Here is a 24,583-nt window from a genome sequence, read left to right as displayed (position 1 = left end):
AACAGATAGGCTTGAAATATCTCACTTTGCATGTAATGAGTCTATATATTAGTTTCACCTTAAGTTGAATTCTTGAAATAAATCAACTTTTTGATGATATTCTAGTTATATGATCAGCACCTGTATGTGTTGAACAGAAGAAAAATATCAGGGCGTTTATTTTAGCCATAATGAAGTACAAGATGTTACAATCAGACAGTAAAATAAGGAATATATTTGATTAAAGGCCATAAACAGGTGATACACTGCTGATGTTGATCGTATACCAAATAAAACTCCCCACCTGGCGAGGCTTCATCTCGCACATCAACTTCAACAGATCTAAAAGCTGAGAAAGAGTTCAGACTGGTTTCCAGTGAACTCCAAGAACCTAAGGTTGTTGAGAAGGGTAAAGTGAGATTTGTTAAATTGCAGAAGCTTGTGGACTTCATATGGTTTTTAGACTGCATAATTCATAGAGGTTCTTTGCCAGGTTGAAGATGTTGGAGAAGTAAAGGTTGAGCTTGTGTAATTCTATTGTCATGGAAAGCTACTGGTGAGAAGAAACACAAGTCAGATCTTTGAGAGAGAAAAAAAAGAGGCCACAGTCCTTCCATCTAAAAAACAAAGCAATGTAAATAGTTTTGATGAATCTTCTTTGTTTTTGTTTTAAAATATCCCCAAGCTTCTATGCTGTATTACGGCACCCCTAAAGGGACATGGTGATGGAAAAAAAATTGAGATTAATTTTTTTTTTAATTCATTTGAATTCTCTCTTATAAGTTTTGCATTCCCCGAGAAACTTTGCATTTGCTCGCAAAACGTGCCACTCTTACGTTCCCAAAAGCATTGACATAATTTTTTCCATGTTTCTCATATTTTTTTCCATCACCATGTCCCTTTAGGGGCTATGTAGCTGTATTATCTAAATGTTTTGCTAGCTTATTTTCATGTTTGATTTTCATTCACCAAACCTCAATAGCCTCGTCCCATATTTTTCATCGGAAATTGTAAAACGCATTTAAAAAGACACTGCCTAAATATGAATATTTTGTCATTATTCACTCACCTTCATGTCATTCCAATCCAAATACTCCTTAAAAATGTTTAATAAAAGCTAAGGCACAAACTGTATGAACATCTAGCATCAGAGAAACTGTGTAGAAGGTTCTTAATCATCAATACATTTTCACTGTAAATCACAAGCATAACTCCACTTTTGACCGAACAATTGATAAGATTGGTCGTAAATTCACACCTCAACAAAACATAAAACCCGAAGAGACATTTTATTTTAAGGTTGTGGGTGATCTGCATAAACGAGACATTTTAACTTTGCCTCCTATAAGAAGATCCTTCATATAAAAAAATATATGGAAAAAATTAAAATAAAAAACACTGACACTATTGACTGTCAGATCTACAATGCATTACATCTTTTTTGTTGTTTTTACAAAAAAGCCCACCAAAAACAAAACAAAAAACAGCAAGGCAGTAACATTTAGAGCATGTATAACCATTGAAAATAATCTCTGGAAAGCAGCACCAAATCCCCAGACAAAACAGAGTAGATATTTCCACCTGAAATGAAATAAGCATAAGGCACTTACAGTATAAGTGAGCATGGCCAACGTCAGCTTTCATTGGGCAGTAATTCATCAGAACACATACTCATAAACCAAATGATAACCCATAGAGTAAAAAAGAAAAGAAAAAAAAACCATCACTGTCTTTATGTGTGTGTTTGATGAATATTATTAGGATCTAATTTGTGTTAAGTAATACTGCACATGGTTGAATCAGTCTGAATCAACATGAGCCGTGTGTAATGGCTGGAATGTGTCATGAACAAAGAAGAATTTGAATGGAACTCAGGAAAATCTCTTTCTTTTGTACAACAAAATGGCATTTTCATCATCAAAACACCTTGAATTTCACTATAAAATGGCAAATATCACAAAAATAAGGCAATTTCATACCCAATACCCCCATTACATTTTGAATAAAGAAAATAAAGCCTTCAATGAAGGTACTGTGACAGTATGTTTAATGACAATTAAGCACATCTGTACTTCAAGTTCTCATTAATAGAATTAATGTTTGAAACTTTTAGTTTTCCTGTACTGGATTACAGTAACAAAATAGTCTTTTTTTTAATACATTACAGTAATGAGAATTTGGAAGTAAAATGTGCTCAATTTTCATGAAAATGACAGGGAAATATAATTCTTTAAACAAAATTTCTTATTTCTTCGTTTTGTATTTTGGGGACGAAATATGGCGCAGACGTGTTCTTGACAGGCTTTATGCGAATGACCTGAAAACGGATCAGCATTTCTAGCCTGAATTAATTCACTATTCAAAAACACGCTCTGTGCCTCTGGGAATATTGCACATCTCTGAAGTTTTCTCCACAGATTCTTTCAGTCCCTAAGAGGTCACACAGCATAAAACACATAATAACAGTGTGCAAATTCAAACCCCTCACCCGAGACACTCATCTACCTGAATAAATACACATTTTCTCAGTATATACATCTCATTGTACGTCACATTTCTGTCTGTGAGAACAGAATACTTAGCCAGACGCAACTGAAGGCATATTATTGACCTGGAAGTGATGCCAACACCAAAGTGATGCTGAAACCTTCAATGACCTCAAAATGTTCCTTTAGCTCAGTTTACAGTTTTTTCCTTGACAGTGTAGTTGGCATTAGAGAAACATTTCAACTCTGGAAATGGTCCCATAGCAGCTGGAGATGTTGCATAACTCATCTTCAAACGAAACATCACCTTTTCCTGAGTCTCTGTTTGTCTCCACTAATTTTTACCTCAAAATCACCGTCAATCAGATGCGATCTGGAACGCACATCTGGAATGTCCTGAGGTTCACCAAACGCTTAAAGTGCCGTGGGAACCGTTGCTCAGCAGCGGCGAGACCGTTGACTCGGTTACGTGTTGCGCAGCATCTGGCGATTCCACATTCCGCGCTTTGAATGAAAGTGATGGAAGAAGTTCCTCAGGTACAGACGCTCCACCTCAAGCCCACCCTGGAGGATCCTACAGACCACAGATAACACAAGGCACTTCACACACCAAATCATGTTTGTTTAACATTAAGGATGCACTGATATTACATTTCTGTCTAACACGATAAGCTGAATTATTTTCAAGTTATAGGTAACGATATAGCCAATATTAATATTATACTGTAGGAAAGACAGGGCAAGTTTATGTAAATAGCACATTCCATACATGATGGTAATTCAAAGATCTTTATATAAAATAAATAAAAATGAATGTGCATAAAAAATAAAAATAAATACATTTTTGATTCTATACTATTTGTGACCATGGACCACAAAACCAGTCACATGGGTAAATTTTTTTAAAATGAGATTTATACATCATCTGAAAGCTGAATAAATAAGGTTAGGATAGGACAATATTTGGCCGAGTTACAACTATTTGAACATCTGGAATCTGAGGGTGCAAAAAATCGAAACATTGAGAAAACCGCCTTTAAAGTTGTCCATTCATGTTCGCGATTGTGCCGCGTTCACACACAAAAATAACTGTTTTATATTTTTATGGTAGGAAATGTACAAAATATCTTCATGGAACATGATCTTTATTTTATATCCTAATGATTTTTGGCATAAAAGAAAAATCGACAATTTTGACCCACAAATATACCCGTGCGACATGTGACTGGTTTTGTGGTCCAGGGTCACATATTAGTAAAATTTTATACTAAAAAATAAATAAATAATATAAATTAAGTTTTATTTTGATAAAATCTAAATAAGCCTAAGACTAAAATCAATCACTTTAAATGAAATCCCAACATCATAGTGCACAGTATGAAAAATGGATACTGACTTTGAGATAAGCTAAAAAGCTGAGATTATGGTTTTTATTAGTGCATTGTCTCACGACTGACCTGTCCAGTAGTTCCCAGTCCTCTCCGCCCCAGCGGTCAGTGAATTCTCTGGTGTTCATGCCCCCAATAGAGTCCAGGTCTGATTTATAAATTCCCAGAAGCCCAAAGCCATTGACCTCCCAGTAACCTGCACATTAAACACACATGGTGAATCTGGTATTCTGCTGGTTCTGCTGTGAATTTAAACATCTACATTACTGTTCAAAAAACGTTCATGATTTCTGAAGGATAATGTGACACCGAAGACTGGAGTAATGATGCTAAAATAGAAAACAGTTATTGTGTATTGTAATAATACTTTACAATATTCCTGTTTTTAATGTATTTTTGACCACACAAATGCAGCCTTGTTGACTTCTTCAAATATATTAGTCTTAAAGACCACACACATTTGAAAGGTATTGTATTTGTCGAATCTAATTCTCTCTGATGTATTTGAGAGTGTTATTAAGTAAAATAACTGTACCATCAGGTTCCAGAGGTGTCGCGCCACAGTTCAGTCTCATGACTATGGGAGCAAAGGCCATGTGTCTCTCCACACAGTGTTTTCTCACAGTGTCGATGAAGCCAGGAGGAAAATGGATGTGCAGATCACAAAGAAGCACAATGCTGTGATCGTCCTGACAGAGAGACAGACAGACCTTAATTGAGTGACATTCATCATCTTGCATTAGCGAAGATCAGGCTTTCATGGCATGCTTTGAACACAAGTTTGAGAAATTCAAGCATATTTTGTGCAAGTGTGGTGCGTGCGTGTGAGTGAGTGCTTGTGTGTGTTAATCTTACAGTAATGAGGTCAATTCCTGCTTGCAGTCCTGCTGATCTCTCAAAGTTTCCACTCAGCCGGAGGTACTGATACCTGAAATAGAGGACACACAATAGAAAAGGAGGCAAAGTGAGGTCTCATTTTACAAGTACATGAATTATTAAAACAGTGTCTTCAAAGGAATAGGTCATCTAATTTTTTCCAATCCAATTTACTCAAGTTGTTCAAAGTTTCTTTCCTCTGTTGAACACAAAAGAAGATATTTTAAAGAATGTTGGTAATCGAACAGTTGATGGGCCCCATTGAGTTTCATAGAAGGGAAAAAATACTATGGAAGTCAATGGCTACCATCAACTGTCTGGTTACCAACATTCTTTAAAATATCTTTTGTGTTCAACAGACGAAAGAAACTCATACAGGTTTGGAACAACTTGAGGGTAAGTTCCCCCAAACATGTCCATTTTTGAGTGACCTACCACTATAACACGTTCCATGAAAGAACCATGCAAAATAAAAAATATATAATTATAATATGATAGCTACAGAAGTATGAAATGATAATGTGCCAAATAATCAAATAATCAAACTCATGAAGTTCAGTGGTTCACTCTACTATGCGTATAATTATAAACCTGTAAATGTACCTGGGTAAATAAGAGTTTTGTAGTGTTTTTTCTATGTTGATATCAGTGCTTTCATAGTCAACAATGATGACGTTGAAGTTCTGATCTCCAGTGGTGCGGTATAACTCCTCCATGTCAGAAATAAACTGCTGTACCCAACGGGCCTGGTTCTTCACTGCAGACACACAAACACACACAGTGTCTTGTTAAGATATTTCATACAGCGGACAGTTAACATGTACATAACCCAGCCAACACTCAAAAGGATGGTATGGTTCTGGTTTGGTTCTTTTTTTTAGAAACCAATGTTCTAAGAACATTCTTTTTAGGTTTCATTTTTAATAACCATAAACATGCCCTAAAATCTTGCACATAGTTTTTTTAACATGTATAAATATATAATACAACACTAAATAAATACACTTCAGATCTTCCTGACCTCAAACTTTTGAACAGCAAAGTATATTTATACTGAAAACATATGAAACAGAACAAACTGTTTTCTAAACGTTTCTTGAGCAGATAATATTACTGTTTTTACTGTATTTTTGATCAAATAAATGCAGCCTGGGTGAGCATGAGACTTCTTTCAAAAACATTAAGATATCTTACAATACATATACATGCATATATATATATATATATATATATATATATATATATATATACACACACACACACACACACATACACAGAATATACATTTATACACCAAATTTATATAAAATCTAATTTTATAAACCTGAAAAAAATGTTACAGAAAGTAGCAGAGAGGATTTTTAAATAGACAATTATGCATAAAGATATAAATCAAAGCTGTTTCAATATACTGGTGTAACTCCTGCTAAACCATCCAACTTCTGTGTAATGACCACTTAAAATGATCTTACTGCTGGTTACCAATATAAAGGTGTTTGGATTGTGCCAGTAATAGACCAGAACGACCCATCTTTCTTAGTAAGAAAGCGTCTTGAATAAAATTCAGAAAATCTGGTTCTACATCCTTCTCTATTTGAGAGATTTTACCTGGGATGATGAAGTGGACAGTAGCTGTCGGGTTCCAGTAGAAGCTATATGGATTGCAAAGCTTAAGTTCCTCATCCTGAACCTTTTCTTTTTTATGAGAACCCCAATCTTCAGTTCTTTTCACAAAGATGTACTGAACCAGGCGCAAGTGGTGTCCTGAAGCCTCCAGCAGGTCCAGTTCCAGGAGATATCTACTGCCCCGATTATAATCCGGCTTCTTCTCAATGTTCACGATACGATCTAGAGAGAACTGCCTACACAAACACACACCAATTTATGTCTGAGATTAATTCAAATGTTCAGAATGGCATATTACCATACTACTCATAGTATTTTTACTGTTCAGATATTTTCTGTATGCATGCAATACTACAGGACCAGAATTTGACATACTGTATTCCAACATGCGCTTGACTTGATCTTCCAATTTTCATTATGACTAATGTACCAGACCAATTTAATGTGTCCTTGCTGAATAAAAGTAGTCATGTTAAAAAATAATAATCATAATTTAATGAGCCCAAACTTTTGAACGGTGGTGTATAATGTGCACTGCAGTATATACAGAGCAAGTTACTTTCTGAACAAACCCATACAAAAAAAAATGTGACCCTGCTGATGCAGGTTTCACATAATATTTTTAATAAAATGGCAGGCATTATACTGTATAAAATATGTGGAATGCAATATAGTGTTCCATTCCAAACACAGCTCAGAGTCTCATTTTGAATATTGTACCAATCGGATATTTGATTCAAAATAATTCTAACAGCCAGCCTACCTTGGATATTTCTTGTTTAGTTTCTTCATAAAGGCCTCGACTACGGACTGCGCTTCCGATTCGTCGAGCAGCAGGTTTCCAGACACATTACACTTCAGATCGATCCAATCGGAGCGCGTGGCATACAGATCTAGGGGTTTAGCCTGGAACGTCTGAGACCACTTGACTTCCACGTCAAACACAGCCTTATTGATGAGGTCGTAGTCTTCTTCCTCCGAGAAACCACGATCCACCCAAGCATCTTCTTCACCTCGTCCATCGTCAATCTCATCTACATGTATCGCACTATCCTGTATCTCATTTCCCCTTCTGGCATCATTTACACCACCCCGGTGCTTATGTTCTTCTGTGGCCGGAGCAGAGAGGACCCCCGTCTTGTGCTCATTGGCCTGGTTATATGATGGGTTTTGCTGTGGGTTTTGGGTGATATGGAGATGATGTGCCACTTTTGTATACTTGATATTGTTGTCATTTTGACTGTTGTCATCTACTACAGCCTTTTCAGGGTTGTCCTTCAAAACATGCACAGCTTTTTCTGCTTTACGTTTTGGGTGTTTGGGCCTCATCATTGCTTCTGCTTTGACTTCATCCCCATCCAAAGATGGTCGTTCATCTGTACTGTTCTTCTTCTTTACTTCCACCACATCTAATGAGTTCTTGGGTGCTTTGTCCACATGTTCTCCCAGAAAGACTTTTCGATTACCCATCCGATTTACAAGGTCGTGACGTTCATTCTGGACCTCATCAAACATGGCAGGGTTGGTCACTGGCCTTAGCTTCAACTCATCGACTTCTCGTATGTTCTTCATGGGAATATCTCTGTCTCTGACTTCAACAGGGTTTGGATTTTCATCGCTAATATTGCCGTGTTGGGCTTTAAGTGGGTGGAGCTCAATTCCACCATCCTGACGGAGCGATTGGTTCATATGATGTTTCACCTCTGACCTCCAGCGGCCTTCTTTATGAGCTGGTACTGGATTCTGCTGATCAAGTACCTTCTCCATGATGAAATTCTGAATCGGTTGTGCAACCACAGAGTCTTTTTCTTTTCCCTGGTCATGTGTCTTCACTTCAGAAGGTGCATTTTGGAGGTAGTGTTGGTCCTTCAGGTGTTTTTGAGGGCGTCTCTTTTTCCTCCTTCTCGGTTGGTGCTGTGGTTCCTCTGGGAGGTTCTGTGGTTCTTCAGGTGGTTTTTGGATTTCCTTAGCTTGGTTGTCTTGGTCTATCTGTTCAAATCTGACATCAATTTTCCCATCTTGCCCCTTTCTTCTGATTATGCCATTTTTCTGGACAGAGAACAGTTTGCGGCGCATCTGCATTGAGTAATCGTAATATTCGCCATAGTCTTGGAGAACCTTGTTCCTCTCCATACCTTCCTCTTGCCGCTTCTCATAATTTCGATCTCCTACAGGGAGATAAAGACAAGCATGAGGTGTCTTGAAATGGGGAATACATAAATACTTTTACCTTCCTTTTAGAGTGTTCTGAACCATCATGTGGGATATTTAAACACAAGAGTTAGACAACAAAACTGACCCCATTTTAATACATTTACCTGCTCTTATAACACACAATTCATGATATGTTATTATTAATAAGACAAAAATGTTTGTTTTCATAATTTCATAAAATTAAGTCCTCATTTCCTGCTAAATATTCTTGTCGCGTTAAGGAAGTTAAATGCATTGAGAATGTTGTTTTAATGTTGTCTTTAAATGTAAATACACCACTAAAGCTCTACGTGTTTGCTGTACCTTTGAATTTTATGTACTCTTCGCTTTCAGGCAGATCAAGTTGAATGTAGTTTGAGAACCCATATCTGAAAATAAATGATTTGATTTGAGATCATAACACACAAGGTGCATGTGATGATGAACCAGGTCAATGACATCATCGATAACACACTACATGACAGTGCAGCAAAGAGTGCTAGATTGGTGCGTGTGTGTGTGTGTTTTCACTCATGTACAGACTGTACACAGCCATTCAAATGTTTGAGTTTTTGTTTTTAAATTAATTATTTTAATCACGTTAAAAATATTTAATTTTAAATAAATGCTGTTCAAATTAATCAGCGTATTAGAATGATTTCTGAAGGATCATGTGACACCGAAGACTAGAGTAATGATGCTGAAAATTCAGCTTTGCCATCACAGGAATAAATTACATTTGAAATATATTCAAATACTTAAAATTGAAATAATATTTCACAATAGTACTTAAAATATTTCTGATCAAATAAATGCAGCCTTGAGCATAAACATATGAACGGAAGTGTAGTTGTGTGTGTGTCTACCTGTCCAGGTAGTATGGATTTGCATGGTAGAAACATTTGTTATCGCTCTCCATGTGTGTGAGCCGTGTGTAGTCATTGGGATACACATACGTCAGGTGCACCTGCATTAGATTAGATTGATCAAGATCATGCTCACATAGGCACGACAACATTCATCGCTTTAAAATGGAATTCTATGAAATACTTGTTTTGTTTTATTAGTGTTCTATTTATTTATGTGTGTTCAAGCACTTACAAACTGCAGGCCCTGGTAGCGCATTAGAGGATATCCCTTTATGATGTAACTGGGGTTATATATGCAGTCAGGTAAAACTCCATGCAAACGCATCCTGTCCAGTAATGGAACTACACATACAAATACACACAAACAAGAAAGACAAAAATTAACTATTAACATACAGAGTTACATACTTTATTGTATTAATTCTACAAACTGAAGGCTCTAATGCAGTGGTTCGACCAGAAGGTCAGAGCAAACATTCAAGGCTCTAATAATCTCTAAACGAAAATGCTAAATAAACGAACTCAATAGCTATTGTTTCTACTGAAGATTATACAGTTCCTAAAACTTCAGAAATCACAAAATGGATTGTAATTAAATAAATTGAATATATCAAGATACTGTTTCCATTTGAAAAAGGTTGAGAAACACTGGAAATGTCTCTTTTGCCACAAGGTGGCGCTGAGTTCATGTTCTGAATATTATGTTTTAGTTTGCCTTGCACACATGCAACTTTAAGAAGTCAAAACATCACAAAATGTAAGGAACAAGCAAACAACTAGAAACAAGAAGCAAATGTAAAGTGATGGACCATTATCATAATCGTGATACAAAGTGCAGAGGACAATTATTTATTTTTTATACTATAATATAACTTTCCTAAATCTGACAGGTCCACTTTATTTGAAAATCCTGTTAATATTCACTCACTCTCATGTTTTAAGTTTGGTGTTGAATGGCTCATCAGGTCTGCGTTGTTAGTGTTTATTTCACTATAAAAATTGTATTAAGCGAGTGAGAGTTTGTGTCTGAATTTCTCACCCTGATGAAACGAGTCTCGTGGATCTGCTCTCAGCATGTCTGCTCCATGGGGCGGAGTCTGAGATGACCTCTGAGATGACCTCTGGGGCGGAGTCACATGACTGGCAGTGGTCTGAGGAATGTGATTGACATCTCCTGCCTTTAGAGTGGACTCATCTGCACACACAAACACATGTGATGCAGTGTTATTCTTGTATTATTTATATACAATTACAGTATTTATTAATATCTTGAATTAGCTTTTATTTGCATATTTTTAGGTTTCATTTAAGTTTTAGCCAGTTTGCAATGCATTTTTGTCTCTTTTTTTTTTTAAGACCCCCTGTGGTGAAAATCAAGTTTTTAATGTTGTTTATATGTCTATTTGTTGTTTTTAATATGCTTTCAGACAAAGCATGTGCAAATTCATCATTCTCCTTAAAACCGCGGTGAACCAAAGACTCTAAAGTCTCTAAAGCGTGGTTTGAAATCATCCATGTTCTCTGTCACAAATATTTTGTAACCGATCACTACAATGTGTGGGGCGGGCTTTAGCATATCATTAACTGCTGTGAAGCAGGGGAGTCTCAAGAGAAGCCAGGTTATCCCGGTATATTTTTCTGTTAATTTCTCCACTGACGTTCTAAGTTGCTGGTTTTCAGAAGGCAGCTGTCTGACTCTGAGATGCCGAACGGGAACATGGTTTGTGTAACATTAGTAACACATTATTAGCTGTTTGTGTCAAGCAAAAGGCTAATCATATTAATTACCGCTGTGTGTCCGACGTGGTAGAGAGCGAAACATAAAAAAGCATTACCATTCTGATACATCGACTTGTAGACGAGCCTGTATAATTCACTCTTCCACCTTATCTGAATCAGTTTGTTTCAAACATATGGGTGAATTAAACCAGTATTTCCTCTTGCCATTGTGCAGCGTTTAGCCTACTAGAGTAAAGTTGAACGAGTGGATTGGGTATTCTGAGCTGCAGTGAGTGAGTAAGTGGAGGCGGAGACTAATTTGCATACTCCTATAACTGCGTATACTAAATTAAGCACTAAATGAAAATTTATTTCAGCTTCATTTCAAATGACAATTAAAAAAAAATTGTTTTACTTAAAGGTGCTATGTGGAGTTTTTCTACTAAAATGAATAAAATGAATTTTTTATTGCCTGTGTGTGAAGGGGTTGTAATCTCACAATAAAATGATCCACTTGGCGGGTTTTGCTATTACCTCTGAAAGCAAGTATTCCTATTTCTATGTGATGCTCCGGGTCAGATTTGCCGCGAAATCCAGTGACGTGACTGAGAGACCTGCATGCGCGCTCCCGAGCGTCTCGCCTCTCGCCTCGTCTACTGACTTAGTTTGCACTCAACAGCGACAACACTGCAACTTTATGACATGGAGTCTGCTAATACTAAGAAAAGACTAGCACAACACAGACTCCAACAAAAACTCCACATAATAATAAAAAAACAAAAAAAGCACGCGCACGAGCACTCGCTTGTAAACTTATAGTTGCAATCTGAAACATCACCGCTAGATGCCGCTGAAAACTCCACATAGTCCCTTTAACAATAAAAACAGTGATGCAGGGACAGACAGATATTGACAAACTAGCAATCTGAAGTACACCAAAAACACAGTTTTTAACCTAAAGCTACATAAGTACTGTATACATTTACATAGAAATGGACGCAAAGGGCAGCTGAAGCAATAAGACGACAACACACACACACGCACTTTGTTCAGTGGAGGCTACCCCATCATTAGCTCTATTTTAGGGCGTGTGTGTGGACAGGAGCAGCTATTCCAGGCATCCTAACACTACCCTGACATTTCTGCAACCACAGCCCAAAATAACACACACACTCACTGATATAGAGGGAGATGAACTTGGAATCGATGATTGAAAATCCGTGTCCAGCCTGTTTGAGCTGCCACTGTAAGTAAATACAGACAGTGTCATAACAGCGTACAACAATCACAGCAACACCCTCAGTAAACACACTCACCGCAACCTCCACATGGTCCGTTCCTTGATCGTTCTGTTTATGAATGAGCTCAAAGAAATATTTACTGGTCTTCTGAAGACTGTAAAACACAATAACAAAAGGTGAAACATTCCTGATTTTGTAAGAACTATGTGCAAGAATTTTTTCTTAGAGAATTTGAAGATCTCTGAATTTGTTATATCAACAGTTTTAAATATACCGTAATATGAAATTGACCATATTTTATTAATTATACTGAATAATTAATATAGATTATGTAATATACACAATTATATAAATAATTAATGAATAGAAACCTCCCGTGTTTGTATTCAATTTATATTATACATTTTTAAATTTATTTTATTAACATACACACACACTTGTTTAAAAAAAAAGAAAGAAATTAAAGCTCTTATTCAGCAAGGATGCATTAAATTGATCAAAAGTGACAGTAAATACATTTCTAATGTTACAAAATACTTCTACTTCCAATAAATGCCAATTCTTTTAAACTTTCTATTCATCAAAGACTCCTGAAAAGAAATGATCAGTTTCACAACTTTTTTTCAACATCGATAATAGTAAGAAATGTTGTAGAAGTATCAAAACAGCATATTAGAATGATTTCTGAAAAATCATGTGACACTGAAGACTGGATCAATTGCGTGTTTGTTTACCGTTGGATGTGTATATACAGATTAGCTGGATCAGCACTGTTTGTGTGACTTGAGCTCAGGAAGCACAATTGATTTACCAATTTTTGTTTGATTACAGTATGTTACTGAAATGTAACCTTGACCAACATTTGTTATACACCCCCCCCCCCACACACACACACACACTACAAATCATGATTTAACAGACGAATCACTTCTAATGACTTCCCGCCTTGTGCCATGACCCGAATTAGGACACAAGCAGCAGCTTGTGAATCTACACATGCTGAGTCTAAAAATAGTTCTTCATCATTGAGGTATGTATGTGGTCATAACATGGAGAAGTGTGTGAGCATTTCCCTCAAGCATTATGAAACACAAACGCCGCATTCACTTACGGAACAAGATCGGATTTCTGACTGGCGTATTTCCCATATTCCCCTGGGGCGGTCCATTCTCTACCTGTCTAAAAATGGAGGAACCACACAAAATTAAGTGCATCCATTTCACGCACCTGCGCAAAAGTAATTGTAAAGTCAATACTCACAAACCTTTCCAACGTAAGCACGGAGCTTCAGGTTTCCGGGATTCTCATCGTCGCTGAGCCAGAACTCACTGTTATCATCAGACGCCACTGCAAACAGAAAGTCACCTGTCGAACACAGGGAAGTATTAACAATGGGACAATAGCACACAATCTGAATGTGTGCGTGAGAGAGAGAGATGTACAGACCATCACTATAAGGATGTATGTAGCCAAATATCCTGAGTCCATAATTGGTCCAACTGGGCGACACAGCAAGTTTCTTCACAGTTGAACGATTCTACAGAGATAAAAAAAACTGTGTTATCATATGCAATACGCAATGCAATGCATACAAATGTAATATTGCAAGAAAAGTATGTTGCTAACAGTGTTTTGTTTTTGTTAACCAACACATTTTGTTAGCTGAAGTATTAGATGAAAACTTAAAATAGGAAATAACTAAACAGAAAACAGAGAAGGTTGAAGTATTAAAATTAAAATAGTTTTAGTTAAAACTATAAAAATAAAGATTTTTTGACAAAAGCACAACATTCAATTCAAAATATGAATATGAATAAAATAACAATGTGTTGTCAACATGCTTGATCTTGTTTTATAGTAGAGTATTTAGATAAATTCTGCTATTTATTAATGTTCTCAATTCATTTATATAACCTAGGTATATTCTAGTAGTATTTAGTGTAAATGTATGATCAAATTTATTATAATCCATTTTTTAAATTAGATTGCAGTCTTATAACAGAAATTTTGTACATCCCATTTGCTATCAGATAAGGCCAGTTTCAGTATGTGTTAAACATAACATTGAGTTTAGATATTGTTGAACTTCTGATTTTAAAATGAAAAACAAAGGCTTATTATCCTCCACATTTTCATTGATGAATCGTTTCTTCGTGAAACTTTTTCATGAGAAGTTCTCCTGTGCATATGAATACGAATAATGTACGCAATTATTATAGAATGAGACTCATTGCAGTGTTGTGCAGCTTAATATTTTGTTGGAAATTGTGATTTTTTTCTCTCTCTCCAGGATTCTTTGACGAATAGAGTTCAAAAGAACAGTGTTTTACATGAAACTAGTCTTTACTGTCACTTATGAACAATTTAATTCATCCTTTGTTGAGAGGTATTCATTTCTTTCAAAAAAGAAAATATCACTGACCTTAAACGTTTGAATGGTAGTGCATATTTGACAGCTATATAACCTACATGAGGATATAGTGGATAATGTAGATTCTTCCGTAGTTGAGCTATAGATGAGCCACACCAGTCCTCAAAGATGTGAAGATTAGCCTGTCCTTTATACTGCAGCAAACACACACCCACACACACCCACACACACCCACACACACACACACACACACACACACACACACACACACACACACACACACACACACACATATTTATTAAATGAACAGATTTTTACTTTAAAATAGTCTATACAATTAAAATAATTATTTGGATAATTTGATCCATCACACTGTAAAAATAAGGGGGGAAACATGTTTACATTAATACTGATTAATGGAAGTCTATGGGGCAAGACACTGCACTGGAATTAACATTAAAACACTGTTTCAAAAGTAGAACTACAAGACCTAAACATCATACTTATCAGCATGAGACGGGTCAAGAAGTTATTTGAACTAATAAAGTTGCACAATATGATATGATAAGTGAATATCTGTACGATTTACATTCATTCATCTTCATAGCTCAAATAATACACGTTTGCAAATAAGAATTAAAGGGACGGTTCAGTTGAATTTTCATTATGTCATCATTTACTCACCCTCAAGTTGTTCCAAATCTGTATTTGTTTCTTTCTTCTGTTAACCAGACAGTTAATGGTGGCCATTGACTTCCATAGTATTTTTCTCCTACTATGGAAGTCAATTGCTACCGTCAAGGCGTCAACTGTCTGGTTACTGACATTCTTCAAAATACGGTATCTTCTTTTGTGTTCAACAGAATAGAGGAACTCATACAGGTTTGGAACCACTTGAGAGTGAGTAAATGACAAATTTGTCTTTGTTTTGGGTGAACTTCTCTAATAAAAATACAAGCTGCTCAGTTCTCCTGTTAAAGCTTAAATTACTATGAGGCACAAATATTATTTGAAATCCCCAACTAACATACAGAATGAACAAAAAATGCACAGCTCATGTGTCATGTTTAAAATAGTGCAGTGACACCAGAGACACACAGAGTCATGCTAAATTTAACAAGACAGCAAAAGTCTTGCCAAAGACACACATAAAGGGCCATGGCCAACGTAGAGGCAAATGTTCTTGTGGTTTAATACCATCATCCTTACAGCATATGCACATCAACACATATGCATACAGAGTTTGAGTAAGAGAAACATTACAAACTATTACACTTACAAAGTACCAAAAATATTGTAATATTAAGGCTTTTTGGGTACATACCAAGGTAATACTATGTCATTTTGAATATGTACCGGCAATACCATGTTTTTGGACATGCATCACCGTTAATCCATATTTTTGGACACCATGGTAAACACCTTCCCTGTGTATTTCTGTCATTATGCCGTATCTTTACCTCCAAGCTCCATGTCTGTTGAGTGTTTTTTGGTATCCAGATGTCTTTCTCACGATTATCATCAGAGATGCGATCTTCTTGAGCCTGTGAAACACAAATATTGCATCCCACAATGCAATGTACTCAACTTATTTTTATTTTATGTTATCTGCCATTTCACAAATGAACCAGAAGAAATATCAGCCATGATTTTTATCTTTTTTTGTGTGACTATTTAACTGGCTGCTGAGAGTAATGTTTTTACACAAAATGAACTGAATTTAATCATCAATAATCATGGAAAATAATAATTTCCAATATTATAACTGGACTCTAGGTGAATGAAACATGCAACATGATGGAGTGTAACTGGGATTTTACCGCTCGTCGAGCAGTAGCTTTTGGCCCGGCGACGCTGCGGATGGTTACGTCTGAAAGAGAAACAGAGTAAATATTTAGTCAAGTAGCGAATTAATGAATTAAACCAATTAGTTTGCCATTTGTGGTTTGGGGTTTCTCCAGATAAGACTGAAACCGATTCCATGTTCACATAAATCTTTAAAAAGGAAAAAGCATTAACCTACTTTCTTATGTCACTCACTCTCTCCCTTACACACACTTTCAATTTGACCCCAAATTAGATTAAATCAAAAATATGAATTCTATAGGCAATCACAGAGTTTAAACTGGGTTTCCAGCGACTATGCTGATCCATTTATAAAATAAAACGCTGAGTTTCCCAAAATGCAAAGTAGTCATGTCATTAGATCTTCCTTTTTCTTTTCCTTATTCATTATCTAATGTCATGCATAACAAAGCATACTGATTTCCTGGTGCTGATTTCCCATAAACTGCCCAGCTGGATTTTCTTCTTTAGAAAGATGTCTTGCTTGACATGCATGTACACACTTAACCCTAATCTCAGTTTTAAAAGAAAACTTTATGCAGTTTATATACAGTATGTATATATATAAGACAAACAGTCCTTTCAATCACACAGTATCATTGTTTCTATGTTAGGCTACTCCAAAAACATTCAAATGATCACAGAAGTACTGGGATAAAGTGTACCGGTATATATTTATCCAGTAATGAAACCTTTAGAAGTGAAATCTTTATGAGTGAGTCATTGAATCATTTATTCAAACCGATTAAAAAGAAACAATAGCCTAATTTAAATTAATTCATTTTTTTTAAATAGACTGCACACTGCAGCAATAACATTTTGTCAGAACCTCTAGTAAATTACGTTATTCTGTTGTCTATTCAGAATCATAGGAGAATCAAGATCTCTAAAATTGTGATTCTCAATTTATCCAAAATCATGCAGATCTACTATAAACTAACCCTAACCATGTAAGAATAAAATGTATTGGCATGTAAGAAAAAAAAATGGTTTATTCATTTATGAATCAGCTCGAGGACATCCCAGAACGGACATAAAAACAGACTTCTGTTACATCGTTTGGACACCTGTATGTGCCTTGTATGTACATTGTCCTTTCAGTCACATTATACAGTAGGTGAGCAAAAACCAGTTATTCAAGTTTCGCTTAAGTTTTTAGGTATGAAGAATTGGTATTTTGACGTGGGATTCATCGAACAACTACTGTCTTTTGGCTGACAAACATCCTGCTATGTTGCAAGCTTTTCAAATAGACAGTTAAAAATGCATGCACACAATACACAAAAAAACTTGTATAGTTAATTTACACAAGCTATCTGCAAATATTTACATCAAATATAGCTAAATGTCTATAGGTAAAGAAAATAAACTCCCTGCAAAAAGACACAGAAAGAGAGAGAGTGTGTGTGTGTGCTTAACCTTGCACATTGGTGCTATAGAAACAAGGAACACAGGAAATGACGCCTCTGCTTAAAGAAGAAAGGGTCACCTGACCCCCAGCGCCACTGAACACACACTGCGGGGAGGGCCGGGGCAACAGGCTATTATGGTCTGTGTCTTCAGGTGTATTTGCACACTGGGTGGTGTGTGCACTTTCCTTAGTGTGTGAGCGAGAATAAATTAGTTTAAAGAAGAGACCCTAAGGATCTCATGTGCATGTTCAAAGTGTGCGTTTTAGCAAGCGACCAAAATTTTCTTCTTTGCCTTTCTCCATCATCCAAATCCTTTCTTTCACTGTTCACCCATGGAGTCAATGGTAGCCCCCGGAGGAATGTCGAGTTTGTTTAAAAGAGGGTAGAAGCCCCAGGGCTCAGGACAGAGCGAAAGAGAGAGATAGGGGGGAGAAAGAGAGAGAGATAGGGGTGAGAAAGAGAGAGAGACTGGGTGTGAGAGAGAGCGAGCAACAGAAATGGAACTTGACTATAGTAACGCATGTCTCGCCCTGTAGTCTCGATCCATTTCTGCTCCATGCACCTGGTCTTTGATGATTCCCCACAACAAATAACAAAGAAATCATGATCTAAAAGTACAGGGCTGGGCCCACTGGTGCAAAAATCATCAAAGGTCAAGGGTCAGTCTCAAGGATGCGTCACTTCACACTGACTTACAATGTCGCCCCAGTGTGTCTAAACTGACACACACATAAAATTTAGGGTTGGACACATGGATGACCTACAGTCCTTCATAGAGCAAGTTGAACACACTAGCTCGCTGTCAATAATCAAAACAATAGAATTATGCTTGGCTTATACTCCCCGAGTACGCACAAGCGCAAAGATGCGCACGGCAAAAATGACTTCATAGCGGTGTTGGCGGCCGTAAACGTTGAGAGACCCCATTTTGCGTGGCAGTTTGCACTTGCACAGCATTTTTTGTAACTTTGCGCGGCTCCACTTCCGAAGATGCATGACTTTCGAGGCGATTCTGGCCGAGCAGGTACAAATACTGGCATCTTACCGGCACCCAGTTTGTGCGTGTCTAAATGAATTGCTAACATTTACAAAATGAGCCTACACTTGCACAAATAAGCCCTTTTAAAGAAAATAAAGGTCTATGTTTAATAAAAATGTTCATGAAATTAAATGAAAACGTTTAAATTGTCACAATTTAACGCCTCGTCCGTTTGGTGAGAAGTCAACCGAAAGTATAAGCAACGAGAACAAATCACTGTGCATCTACTCCTGAAGATATTACACTAATTTAGCTACATCAAATTCACTGACTGGCACTACAACCCCGATTGCAAATCAGGTTTATTGGCTAAATGTACAGACTTTCAGCAGTTTGCAATGAACAAATCAAACAAAAGTAATTGAAATAGCTCAAAACAACAAATGTTTCAAGTGGTTTCCCCAAATTCAACTGAAAATGCAACTTTTAATGAGTTCTGCAGTCTCAAAATTATTCAACCCCTTCATGTAAAGCAACTTTAGTACTTAGTGGAACACCCTTTTGCTGTCATGAGCTGCTGGAAACTAAATGTATAACCAGACACCAGCTTCTGGCAGCGTTTCTGAAGAATCTTAGCCCATTAATCATGAGCAATGGCCTGCAGTTCAGTAATATTCTTGGGTATACGTGCTGCAACCACCTTCTTCAAATCCCACATAAGATTTAATGGGATTCAAGTCAGGTGACTGTAATGGCCACTGTAGAATCTTCCAGGACTTCTTCTGCAACCAAGTCTTGGTGAAATTTGAGGTATGCTTGGAATCATTGTCCTGTTGGAAGGTCCAATGACGACCAAACATCAGCTTCCTCAATGACAATATGACGTTTTCTTGATACTTCAATGAATCCATCTAGCCTTCCACACGCTGTAGGCTTCCAAGGCCAGAGGCAAAGCAGCCCCAGAGCATCACCGAGCACATCCATGCTTAACTGTAGGCAGAGTGTAGTTTTCAGCATATGCTTCATTCTTCTTCCTCCACACATACCGCTGATCCATAGGGCCAAAAAGTTCCAAAAAGTTTTGTTTTACCGCTCCACAGAACAGAATCCCAAAACTTATGTTCTGTGGCTTATTTATATGATTTTAAGCAAATTGGAGCAGACTTTTCTTGTGCTTTTGGGTCAGTGGTGTACATCTTGGAGTTCTGGTATGAGTTTAGTACAAGCCTTTACCGTGCAAGCTGAAACCTCAGTGCCTGTTGCCATCAAGTCTTGCTGCAGGTCTTTTGTAGTCAAATTGAGACTGCGGAAGTCATTAAAAGTTGCATTTTTAGTTAAATTTGGGGAAACCACTTTTGTTGTGTTGAGCTATTTCAATTACTTTTGTTTAATTTATTCATTGCAAACAGCTGAAAGTCTTTAAATTTTGCCAGTAAACCTGATTTGCATTTGTAACTCTGGGTTAAGCAACATTATGTAATATTAAGCAAATTAGCACTGCTTTTAAAGGGATAGTTCACCAAAAAATAAAAATACTGTCATCATTTATTTACCCTCATGTTATTCAAAACCTGTAAGACTTTATTTTATTTGTTTATTATATTTATTCATTCTTGTCTATACAAAGGAAATCAATGAGATCTAGTGTTGTTTTGACCGCTATGTCTTTCAAAATTTCTTCTTTTGTGTTTTGCAGTAGAAAGAAATTCATTCAGGATGGGAGTGACATGATGGCGTCTAAACGATGACATCATTTTCATTTTTGGGTGAATATTTGGCAACTATTTTTTGGTAATTTTCAGCCAAAAACCATATCTGCGTGACTGATTGTGTTAGCTTCAACATCAAAAATCTATGTACAGCTTTGACACAACCGATAATATACAAATTTTGTTTGAATTTTGAGTAAATAGGCCTATTGTGTAAAATGTTTGAATTTCATTTAAGCAATTTTATATCTCATCTGCAGTCATTAACTCTCTGGATATAATCTTGAGAAAAAAAATATTGTTGACAATTAGTGACATTTTGCAGTGATAACTCATAATTCTTGCACTTTTAACAAAAACATGCCGTTTATTTTCAGAGTTGGAGGAAAAAAATTAACATTTATTAAAAGTTTATTTAATAGACTGACATGGTGATGTTTGACAGAAGTTGTGTGCATTCTTGTTTTTATGTGTGTGCATCTCCATTTTATTGGTATTAACCTCATAGATATGCAAACAATGTTAATTTACAGTGTGAAGTCTAACAAGCATGCAAAATATATGCAGGTTCACAGAGGAATGGCATGCATGAGCAATGGACTCATAAGTGCGCATCAATGTCATGTTGTCACGAAAACAAAATTATGCAGTGTGCCTGCAGGGAGTGTAAGTAAAGCACTGCACACACACATCGTGATATCGTGTATCGTGATACGTTTCTATTACTGGTATATCGTGCAACACTTATGGTGATTTAAAATCATGATAGAAAGATCATATTTACGAGTTGAACGCACATGAACAGCACAGCAAAGTTGTAAATACAAGTGGGAAGCTCTGGATTTGGAGGCGTGTCAGTGAGAAATGTGGCGAATAACCACATACTTCGAGGTATTTAGCAGTGACTATGTCAGGCTTTTTTATTTACAACAAAATAAGTGAATTGCCTGCACTACATAATAGCATTTTAATAATATAATATGTAACAAAGTTTAGAGTGGCTTCATAAATTAGTTCAAAACATAAAGCAAAATACACTTGATGCACATTCTTTGTTCTTCATTCTCTAGAAATAGTTTAAAAACCTTGCTGTATTTTTGTGTAGTTGAGGAAAGGGTTAATTCACCCAAACATTTATCTTCGGAACACAAATTACGTTTTTTTTGTTGTTGGGTGAAATCAGAGAGCTTTCTGACTAGTAATGACAGAAATGTCATTTTTGGGTGAACTTTTTTCTCAGGTGAAAGTGACTTGAACGAACCTGACGTCGTAAACACAACTTCCCAACTTGTAAATACGAACTTCCCAGGAGGACTCGAACGCATCATAATGCCATGTGCAGGTCAATCATTCACCTTTGTCTGGATTTCTTTTGGAAATACAGGAGGAACAAGGAATTCGGATCGCATTCAAACGTCCTCCAATCAAAATTAGAACGAGCGCAAGCAAATCTCAACTGGACAGCTGTTGTTTATAATCTGATTTTGTGCAGGTCAGTGTGAGTTTACTATTCAAATGTAATTTTAGATGCACATTAGCAGGATGGTGTCCAGGTGGTGTGACATTGGTGTTGCTCCTCTGGTTTGACACTGACCTCAAACAAGATGACAAACCCCTTCTACAGGCCAGGACTCACCTGACATGTCTCAGGTTTCCTCAATTACATAAGCTTCTCTTTGTACAGACTTTGTTTGCAATATAGGACCAATAAGAGAACATGATTAAAATTGCTATAAGTTTAATGGTGCCTGAGTCAGAAGTAAAACAGAGGAGACACTGTGAGTCACTATGGGAATTGGGAAGAAACACCCTGTTTTTAAGCTGGTGTAAAAAAATAAAAAAACAACTGGACCAGAAGGGCAGAAACAAGCAGCCTGATGTTCTCATGTTTCCATGCACATTAAACATATCCTTGATCTTATTAACACAATGTATTCTGCCATTGCGTTTTATTGTGCTGAACTGTTTGCATGTTTTATAGTTTAATAATAATAATAATGGAACCAATTCACCACGACAAAGAACAAACTCAGTCACTAAGCTAACAAACTCCAAACTTCATCTCCAGCTCAAACTCCTGATACAACAGAAGAGAATTTCCAAACCACTGAAATTATACATTATAACTGTGGAATATAATGGGTAAACATTGCAATTAGAAAATGTATGTAGAAAGGAATGCAATTACAAGTTGGTCAAAATGTACTAAGAAAACAGAAACAGATAGTAATTGGAAACTGGAATCCTATTTGAAGTGTTTTTGAAGTGTTTATTGAGTGTTATCTATATTTACATTAGCTAATTTATTATTATCATTATATGTTATTAACTTTTAATTAAAAAATTAATTAATGTTAATACAACTTAAACAATGTATTATAGTTGGATGATATGAAGTGCGAAATGATAATGACCTAAAGCATTAACCAATATTAACGAATTTAAACTTAATTATAATAATCAGCTAATAATTAATTAAACCATAACATGCTAAATAAAATAAAATATTCTAAATAAAACATGTTAAAAAGATACAATATTTGATTTGTTTACCTGCATGTCATGTGACCATTAACCGACATCATGCGTGGTTATTTTATTTAGGTCAAATGTGTACAACAACAACAACAACAAAAAGTTGGTAAACTTTGGGAAACCCTGATCTAGATTAACAAATGCTATAAAAATTGAGTTTATTGTCCCTTCACTATACCTAATCTATTAATTAGGGTTAAAGAATTGGTCCTTATTGTAAACATTTTGACTTTAATATTTGAGGATTGCCATCATGAACGTGTGAAGTAATGAGTAATGAGTGGACAGGGCATCAGATGTCTGTCACTCACCAGTGTCGCTCGTGGCCATGAACTCCAGATAAGCCGCCAGTAACACGACCATCAGCACCGCCCCGAACACAATATATCTGCCGTTGCGCTTGAATTTCCGCACCGGGAGAAAGTTGAGCATCATCTTTACGTCCTTCGGGCTCCGTGTGGATCACAGAAGTTGAAAACCGCTGGAAGGATCATCGATACACGCTTTCCCGGGTTCAAACCCTGTGTAAAAACTCAATCTCTCGTCACACTCGTTCACATTTCCTTCTCTGTGTATGTGATTCAGCGTCTGCAAGTGTCTCTCAAACATCAGTGCACGCACAGGTTGAGGAGGCCACGCCCTCTGCGTGACGTCGCGGATCTTCTCAACAGGTACAACAAGGGGAAATTCAACTATAGCCTATATTATCGAGCATTATGCAAAACTATTTCCGTTTTAAAGAAGACCAAAGCTCTTAAGATATGTAAACCTGTTCTGCATCCTTAATTTGTTTTGTTAAAGGATATATTTTGACGAGATTATTATTATTTTTCTCTTTATTCTTATCTATCTATTTATTTACTTATGTGATTTTCCGTTTGTGTCTTTGTTTATTTGTTATAATTTGTATTTTTCATGCCTTGTTAAATGTACAGTACAGTATTAAGTCTGTACATTTATGTAATTGTTATACCTTGGAAATATATATATAAATATATATTTATACCTTGGAAATATATATATATATAAATAGATAGATAGATAGATAGATAGATAGATAGATAGATAGATAGATAGATAGATAGATAGATAGATAGATAGATACTATAGATAGATAGATAGATAGATAGATAGATAGATAGATAGATAGATAGATAGATAGATAGATAGATAGATAGATAGATAGATAGATGTTAATACAATGAAGGAGATTGGCTTAATCAACAGAAACTCAAAATACTTTGTTATCTGAACCACATTAATTACCTAAGTTGATTTGACAAAAGAAAAGAAAATTGTGATACATCATGAAAATATTATTTTTAAGTGTACAAGTAACTTTGCAACTAAATGTT

The 24,583-nt window shown here is 36.2% G+C and overlaps 1 protein-coding gene across 1 annotated transcript; it reads right to left on the bottom strand.

Moving 5' to 3' along the window:
- Positions 1–1,251: 1,251 nt before the first annotated feature.
- On the bottom strand, positions 1,252–23,906 carry b4galnt3b (beta-1,4-N-acetyl-galactosaminyl transferase 3b). Its single transcript, XM_079621130.1, has 20 exons — positions 23,540–23,906; positions 16,569–16,618; positions 16,209–16,292; positions 14,847–14,942; positions 13,824–13,914; positions 13,642–13,742; positions 13,489–13,556; positions 12,453–12,531; positions 12,314–12,380; positions 10,457–10,612; positions 9,650–9,759; positions 9,415–9,515; positions 8,873–8,937; positions 7,119–8,523; positions 6,338–6,591; positions 5,333–5,486; positions 4,709–4,781; positions 4,389–4,542; positions 3,923–4,049; positions 1,252–3,039 (listed from the first exon to the last, which is right to left on the bottom strand). The coding sequence occupies exons 1-20, from the start codon at positions 23,661–23,663 to the stop codon at positions 2,931–2,933; spliced, it is 3,468 nt and encodes a 1,155-aa protein (XP_079477256.1). The 5' UTR covers positions 23,664–23,906; the 3' UTR covers positions 1,252–2,930.
- Between the last annotated feature and the right edge of the window lie 677 nt (positions 23,907–24,583).

The sequence above is a fragment of the Phoxinus phoxinus genome (genome assembly GCF_949152265.1).
Source record: "Phoxinus phoxinus genome assembly, chromosome: 8".
Lineage (NCBI taxonomy): Eukaryota > Metazoa > Chordata > Actinopteri > Cypriniformes > Leuciscidae > Phoxinus > Phoxinus phoxinus.
The sequence above is the reverse complement of the archived record's forward strand: the minus strand, read 5'-3'. Positions and strand labels throughout refer to the sequence as shown.